The following is a 13,905-nucleotide window of genomic DNA, read 5'->3' as shown; positions in this document are numbered from 1 at the left end:
TTACTTTCATATTTTCAATTTATTTTTGAGATGTAAAAAAACAGATTTCAAAACAAATCCCCCCTCCCTTCACTTCCCAAAATAAAGGCCACTTCATAATTGCCTGTCCAGCAGGACATTTAATTGCAATGTTAAAACAACAGTCTTTACAAAGGAGAGCAACAACAATAATAATAATAGTCATAACAATAATGACATTATCATTTATAATTATAATAGTCATTAGCCATAAACATTACAGTACAATATTATGGGGTAGTACAGGACACAGGACAAACATTTCAGCATTTAGTGTAGAAAGACCATAGGCTGGGGCAGGAACTTAAAAAAAAACACAATACTGGCGCTGGATTCTTTGCTTTTTGAATGTCTTACAGGACACACATTGCCCTGTGAATGTATTTCTATGTATGTGAATGTGTGTGTATGTGTGTATGTGTGTGTGTGTGTGTGTGTGTGTGTGTGTGTGTCCATTGTGTAACTCAATATGAAATGTGCAACAAATGAGGCCTGAAGACCCAATGCAAAACATTTGGCTTTGTCCATGGTGTTTACCATGCAAGGAGACTGTCTCCATTTTGATTCAAATTCCCCCTTCGTACAACATGCTTGTAATACTGGAGACTGATGACTGTGGGCTTGTAGTCATGGATACAGTTCACAATGAAAAACAAACAAACAACAACAACTATAAAAAAGGCTAAACAAACAGCGATCAGCTGGCGTCAACTACACACTCAGAGAGGTCAAAAACCGCCAGAGAGGAGGAGAGCGAGACAGATGAGCAGGGGGAGAGGATGGAGGGAGATCATCTGCCTGTAGCCTTAGCAGAGGCAGGATTAGCATGACAGGAGTCCATTGGGTACAATGGAAAAGCCCAACATTAAGAGCTGAATATTGATGTCTTCGATACTTTTGATAAGAGTTTGTTATTTTGTTCTTCTTGTTGAATAGTTTCGACGTGAGGCCGTGATTCTGTGCAGAGCGTGTTGGTAGTGATGCATAGCTATACCTGGCTCCCTTTACTGTGATTCCGATTGGGTTTAATAGTTACATTTTCTATCTACATTATCACCACAAGCATTGATCCTGTGTTTCCTTTCCCCCTCTTCTCAATCAAGCTCTCACTCCTCCTCTCTTCTATCTTTTCTCTCTCTCTCTCTCTCTCTCTCTCTCTTCCTCTTAAACCTCTCTTTCCTCCTCCCTACTCTGTTATCTCTACCTTCTCTCTCTCTCTCTCTCCCTTTCTCTCCCTCACTCCCCAGTTCGTTTAGACCTTGTCCAAGAGGGAACGTTGGCAGTAGAGCAGGCGTCGAGGGTAGCCATTCCTACGGAAGAAGAGCAGCACTCCCAGTGTGAAGATGACGCACACCAGCAGCATGAGAGGCACCACCACTGCCGCTGCCCCGGCCCCTGCGCCAATGCCGCCCTCCTCCTTCACCTCGATGATGATCACCTCCGTCTCCTCCTTCGTCTTTGTCTCCTTGTCCGTCGTCCGGTGCGTGTCGTCTGTCTCGTCGGGCGTGTCGTAATCCGGGATGTCAGGGTTGGGGTTGGGGTTGGGGTTGGGGTTGGGCCTGTGGCCATCGTCGCCACCGCCGCCCGTCTTGGGGTCCTCGTCAGGGCAGCCCATCCAGTCCCGCAGAGCAGACTTGGGGTAGCCAGGCTCCACACGCATCTGCTGGTTGTTGAACTTCCAGTATTTGTTGGCCTTGTAGAAGTAGGTGTAACCTGAGACAGATTTAAAAAGAAGGTATGGCAGGTTCAGATTCCAGGACCGTGGCAATCGATTATCTACCTCATATCTGTGCAGGGGGGATGGGGAGCTACTCTATCAGCGCCCAAATGCAAGTCTCTTCCCTGTCCACACAGAACGCATAGGCATGTCCTCCCTGACTGGCCACTACAGGTCCTGCATGAAACTCGTAACCTGAGCACTGGCTTTTTGCCCAGCATGATGATAACCACTCATTTTCTTTGACGCTATTTACTACTCCCTTATTTTCTACCTTGCTTGCCTTATTTGCGCTGTACAGACGTGTGTGTGTGTGTGAAGGCTTTCCAGCCCAGGCTTACTATTTGAGTGCTTTGCCTATCCTTTAAGGGACCTGGGCGGGGTGCAACACAAGGGCTCTGTCTTTAGCTGTATCCCTGGTGAGGGACTCTGTCTCCCGTAACAAGCATCGGCAGCCAGTGGTGGGAGGATTGGCCCTGCCCTGTGTGTGTGTGTGTGTGTGTGTGTGTGTGTGTGTGTGTGTGTGTGGGAGAGTCCTTGAGAGACGGAGAGAGGGAGTGGCACGGTGTAGGCGTATCTGTGTGTGAGCCGCTGCGGGAATGCTTGGGGGAGCAGCAGATTGCTTCTGTTGATCTCATGCACAGACAGACAGACACACACACACTCAAAACTATGCATACAAACACACATACACACACACACAGAAGGAAATTACCTTGGTCCCTGCTCATGAAAGCGGCTTTAGGATTGTCGGGCACTCCCTGCCAGACGCTGACGGGCTTGGGATAGTCGGGGTCCACGGAGCGTGTGTCCTCATTAAAGCGATAATATCTGGAAGACAGAGCACTTGTTCATGAGCCCCCACCATTCCCACTCCACTGTGTTTCTGAACTATAACAAAGGGGACATTATAGTAGAGAGACTGACTTGTTTCCTCGGAAGAAGTAGGTCATGCCAGTTGGCGTGTACAAGAGGGCAGCATCGAGTTTGTCCTTGGGGAGTCCACTGCCCATCTCCTTTAGGGTCTTAGGGTAGCCATGCTCCAAGTTAGACTCGGCGAATACCCAATATTTATCCCCTAAGGGGAGAAAAATAGAGGAAAGGTGAGAGTCATTCTTCACATAACAATGTTTTAGGTAAAACTAATACCAGACATTTGGCTCAATGATGTTGATATATGATATAATTACCTTTGAAGAAAACAAATTTCCCATCTTCCCTTTCATATGCGGAATTAATGTTTGAAGGCAAACCACGCCAGAAGTGCCCAATGGGCATGGGGTATCCATCGAGGACTCTGTTGTTACGTACTCGCCAGAACCACTTATCCTGCAAGAGCACACAGGAAACTGTAAAGATACATCCATACATTTTCTCTCTCTCCCTCAAACACAAACACACACACACACACACACACACACACACACACACACACACTTTCCTTCAGAATGTACATATAGTGCCAGATAAACTCACCCTAAACACAAACATCTCCCCTCTGAGGATGGCCATGGTGTCGAAGTGGCCCTCACAGACATCAGGGCCGTAACGGGGGCCTCCAGGTCTGTGAGTGGGCCGGGGTGTATGGTGGGGTGTGCGCGGGGTGATGGGGTGGCGTGGGTGACCCCCAGAGCCTGACCCTGTAGACAAGAACACAACAGCCGCATTATACTAGGCCGACTACAAAACGCCTCATGAAAATTCATATCATATTCAAATTCACATCTATCTGTATCAAATCACTTTAGAATTCACATCAGTACGTTAGTAGCTGGTACTTTTCAGGGAATTTGGCATTTAGTGCAATGGCGACTTAACGTCGACGGTGATAGTCATTGACTCACCATAGAGCTGCTGAATTCCGCGCCGATCATCTTCGGGCAGCTCAAAGTTGTCTGTGTCCATCCACTGGTAGAACGGGGCCATGATGGCGGAGGGGTCGTTGGAATGTTCCAGACCGAGGGCATGGCCCAGTTCGTGCACGGACACCAGGAACACGTCATTACCTGTGACAGGATATAACTCATCAGGAACGCGACCTCCGACCTCGCATCCTACCTGAGCTCAGAGTGAATCACACAGGGGAAGCAGGAAGTGGTGGCCTTGAAGCAGGTGACACTCAAAGGGGGGGGGTGGAAAACTGATTCAGACTGTAAACATGATTTCCCCACAGTGACTAAATACTCTGCTCTCAGCAAATGGATAATATAGAGACTGCTTGTTGGGACTTGCAGTTGTCTTACCCGCTTCAGAATTCTGCTAACATATGACATTTAAAGTGCTACAGGGCATAGTGTTGAATACACAGTTTGCTGGATCCTGTGTTAAACACTGTAAATGAGACGTGTTTTGGTATGAGGTGGTATTGTTGTGCAGTGGTGGGTAAATCCCAGGGGGAGTGGCTCTCGGCAAATAGAGATAACCGGCCAAGTCAAAGCCCTCTTTGTCAGTAACCTGGGGACAAACCCACCAAATGGAATTCCCAACCACAAGAAGCACTTAAACCAGGTCAAGAACAGATCTGCTTGCCGAGACCTGCATGCTGCCACTCTAGCCAGGCGTTGAAAACAACAAGAACACAATGGACACAATGGTGTCGTGGGGGGATGGTGTCAGGAACTTTCTCACAGTGGTGCTTTTCCTGCTCTCTCACCTAAAAGGTCCCGGTTGCCAATAGTCCAGGGCTCAGCTGCGTCGAAGTGTGTGTCCCCTCCGATGCCTGCACCAGGGAAGTAGGCGTGAGCCAAAAAGCCGCCTTCGCCATCAAAGGGGCTGCTGTCGCCATGGAAACCCTCGCCAAAGAAGAGCATGATGTCGGCGAAGTTCTCGACCTTGTCCCGTATGTGGCTGTAGGGGATCTCGCGGAACTTCAGCGGGGTCACGCGCTCCCAGACTTTGAAGGCTTTCCGTATGGCTTCGTGGGTCTCATACTCGCCCACTTTGGGAGTATAGTTCTGTATACTGAGAGAGAGAAATGGAGGGAATGGAGAAAGGAAGAGAAGAGAGGAGTGCGGGATAGCAGGGACAATCGAAGAAAGTAGGCCAAAGGAAAAAGCAATACAGAGAGGGGGGAGAAAGGGAAAAAAGGGGGGTGGGGGTGATTTACATTACAGACAAGTCTCCCAGGAATTTTGGACACTCTTGCAGTAGCGTAGAGATTTTACAATATACTAAAGATTACTTTTCCATAAGGCCATTTAGGTATTTCTGAGTGGGTATCAACTTCCACAACAGTAAAGCTCTAATTTCTGATGGGAGGTTGCAATTAGTGTATTGGGTAATTATGTTGCATTATTCAATTTGCTCTCTTCTTAATGAGCAATTTCCTGAAATCCCTATTTCATTTCACATTTTTTTTTGTGACCATATTATTATTGTGTTACAAGGTACTGTGGCGGTGGCGTCTCACCAGAATGTGATTTCGTTCTTTTCCCACTTCAGTCCCTGGATAGCATAGCGCTTCTTCCTCAGGTTGGTCTTCAGCTCCGCACCAAACTTATCTGGGACACCACAGCGCGGCCTTTTCATCGCCCTGGAAACCACATCGCCATGGTGAGGTCATGCACAGTGAAGGGGGATCGAGTTTCAGACACTCCAGCTCAGGAGAGCACCACTGATTTTCTGCCCTAACATATTTTCCAGAAACCTGGGTGCCAGAACTTTGGAACTCTACTGTCAGGCCGGTTTTCTGGCTATCCAGTGCTAACGGACACTGAGCATGAGGGCCCCTGCCAGCTGCTTTCACATGGTGAAAGATGAGCTAATAAGACCCCATGGAGAGATGAGAGGGGGGAGAGAACCCCCCCCCCCCAACCCCACAGAGCATCAGACAGTGACACACTGTTATTTAGGGAGTAAGAGAAAGGAATCAAAGAGAATCAAATAACTCTGTCCTCTTTGAGAAAAACAGAGGAAGTTGGCATGTTGAAGGTACTGTAGCTCCCTATGTGTCTCTGATGACTTTATTTTACTTTACTTGAAGAGCTTTTTGAAACCTGACTTCACCATGTGTTGAAATAAATGGCATATATTGGGAAGAACATTCAGTGTGTCAACTCTGTCTAGCACCTGCTTTTCACAAATACTTATTTGGATGTCGGATTGGATTGGATAATCTTGTCTCCAAGGGAGACACAAAAGAGTGCAAGTACACAGCACCAGTGCCCACACAATCACATAAAACATAAATAAATGTGCTTAGGACAGGGACTTACTCGAGGGTACTGGGGTCGATTGTGCCGGTGACCTTCAGGCCGTAGAACCTCTGCATGGCAGAGATGGCGGAAGTGATGGAGTTTGGTGAGCGCGCGGTGTGCGTGCGCAAGTCTCCCGGCGGCAGGTACCCATACTGCTGCAGCCATGACTGAGAAGAAGGGAAATGACCGTTACCATATGGGGAAAGGGAAATGGGAAGAGAAATGACCGGGAAATGACCATATGCCCCACATTCATAGCTAAGTGTCACATTACATATAGATCCCTTTCAGATGTTGTACTACATATACACATGAGATAATATTGTCTGATATAATGCATATATATATATATATATATATATATATACACACACACAGAGTATATATATATATATAATATTAGACAAATGTAACTTGAAGGTTTGTAGATAGAGAATGAGCTTGATACTTAGGTAAGCAAAACTTCTTTATTCCACTTGGCCTGAATGTGTTTCTTGCTTTCAGCATTTTTTACCAGCCTACACAAACACCCTGAGCCACACACGAATCCCCCACTATAACACAAACACTGCATGTTCATATCACATAAAACACTCCTCATCGAAAGCGATAGGGATACATCAACAATGAAACTGGGGCAGCCCAGAACTTAAGTGTGTGTGCTGAGGTCAGCTGTTTACTGCCGAATAAAACAAGCTGAATGGACAGAATACTGGTCTCTGCAGAGTCTGAACAAGACCTCACTCGCCCCAACTACGACAATAATAACACAAAACATTAGGAGACACCCTGGAGGACGGCCAGAGGGGGTGGGTGGGGGCCTGTCTCCAAAGGGCTCCTTGGCAGCAGTTGTCGCTCTGGGCTGTTCATGTGACTTTTTTATTTTTTATTTTTGCATGAAAAGGAAGAACTTGAGAAGAGTCCCGAGCGTTGTCCAATCCTGTGGCAGGACAAGAGCTAAAAATGCGCTTTGATGTCATCATCAGCCACATGATTAGGAGAGATCTGAAGCCACTGTATTTTTTTTCCGTTCAAAAGGGGCTTTTATCAGGATAGGGAGGAGTGTGATAACAAAGCAAGCCAAGCATGGCTGTGGCACATGTGTGTTGAATTAGGTTGTTTTCAATGATTTACTTTAGTGTACGATCAGAGATGTCATGTCTGTGTGTGCACATCAAAAGGGTAGTTGCGTATACATCTTGTATTTAAAAAAGAGAAGAGAGAGAGAGAGAGAGAGAGAGCGTATTGGACACGGCCTTGTGCTGTGTTGAATTTGTATGAGACAGTTGCTGTCTCTAGTGAAACCACATAGTCAGTCAGTAATTTTACTGGGAATTTCTCTCTGATCCCGTCCAAACCTCAGTCAGAAGCTCACTCTCGTTCCAGGCCCTCAGCCTCCTCCTTCTCTGCCCACCCCCACCCGTCCCAGAATCCCGAGGGTCAATAGCTGTGTGCCGCCACACCCCGAGCAGCGACCTGACATCTCCGCTATCTACCCCTCTCCTCTTTTCCATGAACCCAAAGAGCCTTTCGAAAGTGCGGAATTTCCACGTTTTATGGGTGCGCGGCCTCTGCCGCCACGCACAAGAGCACTGCAGGTTTTGCAATGCTCTGACGCACTCTTGCGGTTCCACCTTCATCCGTCCCAGTTGCTTACATCTGTGGGGGATTTTGCCGGTTTTTGCGTGAACGCATGGTGGGTTTGTGTGCCAAACATTGCCAACTGTGTCACTACGCCTGCTGTTTAACACTGACGCAATACAGAGTTTTTATATAAATATCTCTCTCACTTCCTTCATCTAGTCTTCACATCCTCGTCTCCTCTACCCTCCCCCACCCACTCACTCCACTTTACAATCTCAAATTCACCGGGGTTAATGATGACAGTGTGTGTCTCTGTGCCCCCCCCCCCCTCACACACACACCACCCGCCTCTTTCTTTCACACACACACACACACACACACACACACACACACACACTTGTGTTTGGACTTCATCTCCAACTGCAGCCGCCCTGGCTCTGACTCACTCTCTCAGCTACAGGGCTGAAATAAAGACGCACTGTGCTATATCCATATGAGGAAAAGAGGAGGAAGGCCGGCGGCCGACATGAAAACGTGGGGGGAAGGGACAACGACAACAACACAAAAAAAAGAAAGATGAATGAAAAAAGCAAGACATAAAAACTATGGAGAAATGAATAGGACTAATTCACCTACAAGCCTACAAGGCAAACTACTGTGCACAGACAGTCCAGCGGGGGAGACTGGGGTGGCACACTGTAGATTCAATTATTTCTTTATCTCGTGGGCTTTTCTCTTTTTTTGTTCATCTCATTGCCAGTTCTTCCTGGCTTTGCGTTGGGGCCAGGGGGTTTTTTCATGAAAAAGGCATTCATGGAAAGTTCACTCTTTTTTGCTGGTCTCGGCTAATTCCACTTTGCCTCTCCTGCCATAAAGAACTCTCCAGACAAGTAGTTTCAACAGAAATCACGATTCTGGTATGCAAAGACCATCCACGTCATGCAGTCTAATTGACCAAAATGGGCCATGTATTCTTTCAGAAGCTCAGGAAGAGAGCTGCAGTACTTCTGACACTGTTGGACTGTCTCTGTAGTGAACCAATGAGTGTAGGACATTCACACATTAGCGCATCATCTACACTAGCAAGTAAATAATATGAATGAGAGTCAGAGTTACTCCAAACGGTAAAGTGTTGTGTGGTTTATGTTGTTTGCCTTGCCACTAATATGACAACCCCTGCAGACATAAGGGTCCTTTGACCATGCACTCCTGTTTCTTGTGTGGCACACACAAAGAGAATGAGAGAAAGTAAAAAGCAGAGAGGTGGGGGGGGGGGGGGGGGGGGGGGGAGAGAGAGAGAGAGAAATAGTAGAGAAATTTAAGGGGAAAGTTTTTTTACTCAGTTGTTCCGTTTATTCTGGGCCAATGGAAAAAACGGAATAGTCAACAGTAATCAAGTCCAAAGCAGTCACACACAGAGAGAGCCTCCCAACTTGCTCCTAATGCAATTTCTGATCCAAGACTGAATTAGAAACTGTATCAAAAGTTACCCTAGCATGGTCCCCCACTATCAAATTTAAAAATGCTCCACGCCCATCTACACATACCACTGACATAGTGTCACTGATATGTGGACACCCCTTGAGTAGATATGAACTCAAAACATAAACACACACTCACATACATGCCTATTGTCCATCAAATCAGTAATCCACATATCTATGCAATATGTGGATTCTATGTTCTACTTATTTCCTAAAAGAAAGAAGCATGCTGTGAATGTTAAAACCTTCCAATCTTAAAAGCCCTCGACCTAACTTATATCTGTTGCTTTTACCCTTACTTGCTTGTGGTTTGTTGAGGGACACTGAATAGGAAACTTGGAATGCAGCTCTTAATCTTCAAAACAATGCGTATGTATGCTAGTCAAATTGTTCCTTACCAAGGAGAAACAGTAAATACTTCCCTGACAATAAACAGCCAAGCATTTCAGTGTCCAGAAAAAAAAAATACCACTGTGGGTTACCAAACATCACTATAAAAAACAACCTAAAAGTGCATCAAGTAGAGCTTCCTGTTGGTCTGTCCAAGCCAGACAGTGCACAAGGCATGCCAATTAAAGAGTCATCATGATCGTAACGTCATAATAACACTGGGAGACTTCCATGTAACAGACCAACCTAACAGACCAACTATGTCCTTTAGGCACAGGAGAAGATGATACACTTGACCATTGCACAAAACAAGTGTGTCGCAAGACTGTGATTTTTAGCAATTATTGCTGCGCCCAAGGAGAGGTGCACGCGTCTCAGCAGTCCAGACGTCTAGACAAGCAAACTCCCACCTCCTGCCATCCCTTCCAGACATATCTATGCCCAGCTGCAGACACAAGGAGCGGATGCAAGTGGCAACTACGGGCATCCTTTTCCGGTCATTCTGGGGGAGCTTGATCTCATCTCACTCACTCACACATCGCACCCTCTCATTCCCACAATGACCTCATCTACGCCACGACAATGACCTGTCTGTCTTCCATGTGGGCATTGCTCCTCCCACAGAACTTCCTGTCCCTCATGGCCCTCTCCCCCTCTCTCTCATTGTGTTTCTTGAGAGACTTCCGTCAGTCTTTCTCTGTCAGCTATCCACACTAAAGCGACCCTTTAAGAGTGCCTATTCAGCTCAATATCATCACTTCAATTGTACCATTAACAAAGTATTAAATATTGATAACATCTCTATAAGCCATATCCTTCACTATCATCAAATAAATCCAGTAGTCAGCATTGGTTATTTCTTTACTACAACTAACCCTCCATGTCATATGAGGCCACATGAAGATTTCTCCCTGTCGTTTGCCACTTGTTTAGCCTTGCACAGTGATACATAACTATAGTCAATATTGGTAACTGTTTGTTAATTCTAACATGAATAATATGTTCATGCTTAATAATAATGATTAGATGCCAGATCTGGCTCTACCATAAACCATGACCATTAGTATTTCATACTACGTGTGCTTCCTTAATAGTGACAATGATAGCTTGTTCATGTTAATTAAGGCGTTACCAATGGTTAAGACTTTTAAATGAGGCCTTCTTGTAAAGCATGACGAGTGCCACCTCTCCCTCCCCACGCATCACATCCCAGATGGATCAAAGTGGGGAATAGCTACACAGGACATGACGTCAGGGGCTGTGGCCGGAAAAATACTGACCTTGTGGTTTCTGTAAGAAATGCTGGGACGCATCCTGCTGCACAACTTGTGATTGAGCAATAACCTCTTCAAAATATTTACTGAGCTGATGAGCTGATAAACTCCCACACTTCTAAGACGTCAAGTCCAATCGTGTTAAGCATGGCCTGAGTCAGCATTTTACAGGGCCAATTCAGCTGTTTTTTTTTTTGTTTGTTTCACCCTCGGTTGCGAAAGGTTTGTGTTGGAGGGATGATGGATGAGTCATTATAATTGCAACATCATAATGATTTAATTGTAATTACAAAATCCTGCCAAAGACTGGCCTACATATAAAGCAGTGCAGCTGTGAGGATATCCTCACCAAACCGGCCGGTGGACTTCCTTCTGAAACGAGATCACTTCCTGAAAATCGCTATGGGGATGGGGGGGTGGGGTCTTTCTGCATGTCAAAACCCCTCCCTCCAGCTTCAAGCATAACTCAAGACATATGTCAACCATTAGATCTCGCTTTAGTGAAAAACAGACCTCATCCCTTTTGAACCCCCATCCCCCAGACCCATCCACACCATATCTGGCCACATTCGACCACAACACAAAAGCCAAGACATTTTTCAGCCTTCCCTTTTTTGTGCATCCTCAGCATCTTGGGGTTTTCACCACCCTTGCCGTTCAACCTCCTGCCTCAGAAGAGAGCAAAGACTTCCTGAAGACTTTACCTGAAACACTTACACTTTTATGAATTATGTATGCATTCAGAAAGAAAATATACAGACCTAATGGATATGTACAAAATGTACATACTTAAGACGCCTGATATCAACAGATATAGACAGATAGATGCAAATCTGTGCATTAGCAAAGCGCTCTGGATTCAGAAAGCCCACTGACACAGGTGATGATATCAAAATATACAGACAGAAACAAGTCTGTGTATGATATTATCAAAGCTCTCTAGACTCAGAAAGTACACTGACACTGGACACTTCTGCATGACACTCCAGATGAAGATGAACAGTTGGCTCTGGCCTGTCTACGCTTTGGCCGGCTTCCAGCCATTTGCTGGACAGCAACACAGAACACAGTCCTTTGTCCTGTCTACTGTAGTTTGAGGGGGACACGTACCTATTCTTTCTAGGCTTGTTAATAAGATGGCCAGTCTTAACAATTTTTTTTACAGCAGTAAGGAAACAGAAGGTTGTTCGCAAAGGATTAAAACAGATTGAAACCAAATTCAATTATAGAGGCTGAGGGCTGTGACACCCATCATAGTTCTAGATCTAGCCTATTGCTTTCTAATTTGCTATACAAAGAAGGAAAGTAATTTGTTTACCCTAATGTTTATTTACGGTTGGCTTCATGCCCCTTCGTTTCACAAGGATAGGGCCACTAGGGACTCTTGCTTTCAAACAGTGAGTGGACCAAAGGGCATGATACATCATTTTCCTTATACCCAACCATGCCTAAACACCAACCCAAAAGTCACACTTGTAGCTGTTTTCCAACTGTGATGGGCCTTCCTTTAACATGTTGTTCTAAAACAGTGGCAGATCAGCAAGGTTTTAACCCTGTTAGTTTAACTCTGACATCAATGCTTAATATGAAGTCCTGTATTAGCTAAACACGTAGCCTACACGACTTATTGACATTTAATGCTTTATCTCAAAGGTGTGGCCATGATGTTTGCTTATCTGAGCGTATAGTGTAACTTACCTCTGCTTTGACTTCTTGTCTGGGTGCAGCCCCGTGAACGCACAACCAGCATGCGAATACGAGCAGCAACTCGGCGAGCGCCATTCTTTGGTCGACGTCAAGTAATAAAGTTACGAATTTGTGCTCCCGATTGCTTTCCCTATAGCCTACTTAGCCTATCTTTCGGTCCGACTTTTTCTCTATTTGTCAGAACATTGCAGCAACTAAAATGTTGTAAGAAATGAAGTTATTACAGTGGCCAAATGGTTGCATCCACTTTAAGGAATAAACATAGGCATGTGCATTTGCAATATATTTATAAATAGGCTAGGCTACTGCATCCAAGGGCACTGGAGTTGATCCTGTCTATTCTAAACTTGAGATGAATAACGGTTTGACAACTCTGCTAAGCGACTATGTCGGTTCCACTTATTACTTTTCCGACTGGTCTTTAAACCAAACGCTTCTCATTCCGTATCTTCGTAATTTCTTTCCGCCTTTGTTCCTGATCCTGATCTTCTCCTTCGGTCATGTGCTTGGCTGTGTTGATGCTCCACTCAAGACCTCTCAGCTGCAGACGTGGTAGGTTGATGGTCCCTTGAGGCCGTTATTCCTTTTCCAGAGACCAAAGCCCTCCCCCTAATGTTAAGTCCATCCCTCCTCCCTTCGCTTAGCCAAACGTCCTTGATATCAACCTTGTTTTTGGCTCGCCTGCTCATGAAAAGATTAATAGGCATTCTTTCCGCACACCAAGTTAGACTTTGTTGGACTATGGACTAGACATTAAAATATAGCCTACCTCTTAATGTCACTTTTAATCCATAATGTGAAGGTTTTGTTGTTTCTTGTCATCCTTTATCTAATGATGGAATCATTCTGGAGGCTTTCCTACAGTTTATGACTAATTTCACAGTTCCCGGCAGTATTTTAAATAAGTAGGCCTAAACAACATGCTTGATGCAGGCAAGTAAGTGTTCCTTGTGAGAGAGAGAGGCTTGTAAATACCAGAAATACCTTTTGGACAGTGACCCACCCGGCACAGATGAGGCAGGGAACAAGCTCCAAGCATCTGCACTCTCTCATGCTGTTGGCACATGCTTAATAAGGCCACTCTGCACACTGATGTTTCCAACTCTGCTCTAGCAGCATGAGAGTTTCAGCCTACTTCAAGGATGATTTCAGCGCTAGCCAACCTGGTCACATTCAGGGGAAAGACCAAACCTGATATCCCATTATACAAACAAAGCAAGAAAGCACATTCCAAAGTCACCATTCTCATAAACATTAACAGAAACCCTATGCCTCCCACTTGTTTTCATCTTTTATTTATACAGTCTATGGTTTTCATCTGTAGGCATTTAAGTAAAGGGGTTATTTTACATTATATATATTACATTATGGTCATATTATACATGATGGTGCAAAGAATACAGAACACAATTGTTTTGAATAACAAAGATTATTTTGAATGATTAAAAAAGTGTAGGCTAGGTTTTAAGCAATAGCACATATGTATACCTAACATAATTATGATAACCTCGTAGGCCTAAACATTCTGTACATGA

At 45.1% G+C, this 13,905-nt stretch overlaps 1 protein-coding gene across 1 annotated transcript; it reads right to left on the bottom strand.

Annotated features, from left to right (window-relative positions):
* mmp14b (matrix metallopeptidase 14b (membrane-inserted)) lies at window positions 1-12,911 on the bottom strand. The gene is made up of 10 exons (XM_076293741.1): window positions 12,362-12,911; window positions 5,950-6,098; window positions 5,145-5,267; window positions 4,389-4,696; window positions 3,580-3,741; window positions 3,212-3,375; window positions 2,926-3,064; window positions 2,663-2,813; window positions 2,451-2,566; window positions 1-1,731 (listed from the first exon to the last, which is right to left on the bottom strand). The coding sequence occupies exons 1-10, from the start codon at window positions 12,443-12,445 to the stop codon at window positions 1,271-1,273; spliced, it is 1,857 nt and encodes a 618-aa protein (XP_076149856.1). The 5' UTR covers window positions 12,446-12,911; the 3' UTR covers window positions 1-1,270.
* Between the last annotated feature and the right edge of the window lie 994 nt (window positions 12,912-13,905).

Source organism: Alosa pseudoharengus, unplaced genomic scaffold (assembly GCF_046254945.1).
Source record: "Alosa pseudoharengus isolate Yale_2024_CS ecotype anadromous, Long Island Sound unplaced genomic scaffold, YU_APseudo_1.1 YU_APseudo_1.1_scf_2, whole genome shotgun sequence".
NCBI lineage: Eukaryota > Metazoa > Chordata > Actinopteri > Clupeiformes > Clupeidae > Alosa > Alosa pseudoharengus.
The sequence above is the reverse complement of the archived record's forward strand: the minus strand, read 5'-3'. Positions and strand labels throughout refer to the sequence as shown.

What these genes read in the sequence shown, in the direction of transcription:
- mmp14b (XM_076293741.1), bottom strand. Translation starts at nt 12,445, where the DNA reads ATGGCGCTCGCCGAGTTGCTGCTCGTATTCGCATGCTGGTTGTGCGTT. An exon ending in CGGAATTCAGCAGCTCTATG is followed by an intron (nt 3,376 to 3,579) that starts GTGAGTCAATGA and finishes TCTTGTCTACAG; the next exon opens with GGTCAGGCTCTGGGGGTCAC. An exon ending in GGGAGATGTTTGTGTTTAGG is followed by an intron (nt 3,065 to 3,211) that starts GTGAGTTTATCT and finishes GTGCTCTTGCAG; the next exon opens with GATAAGTGGTTCTGGCGAGT.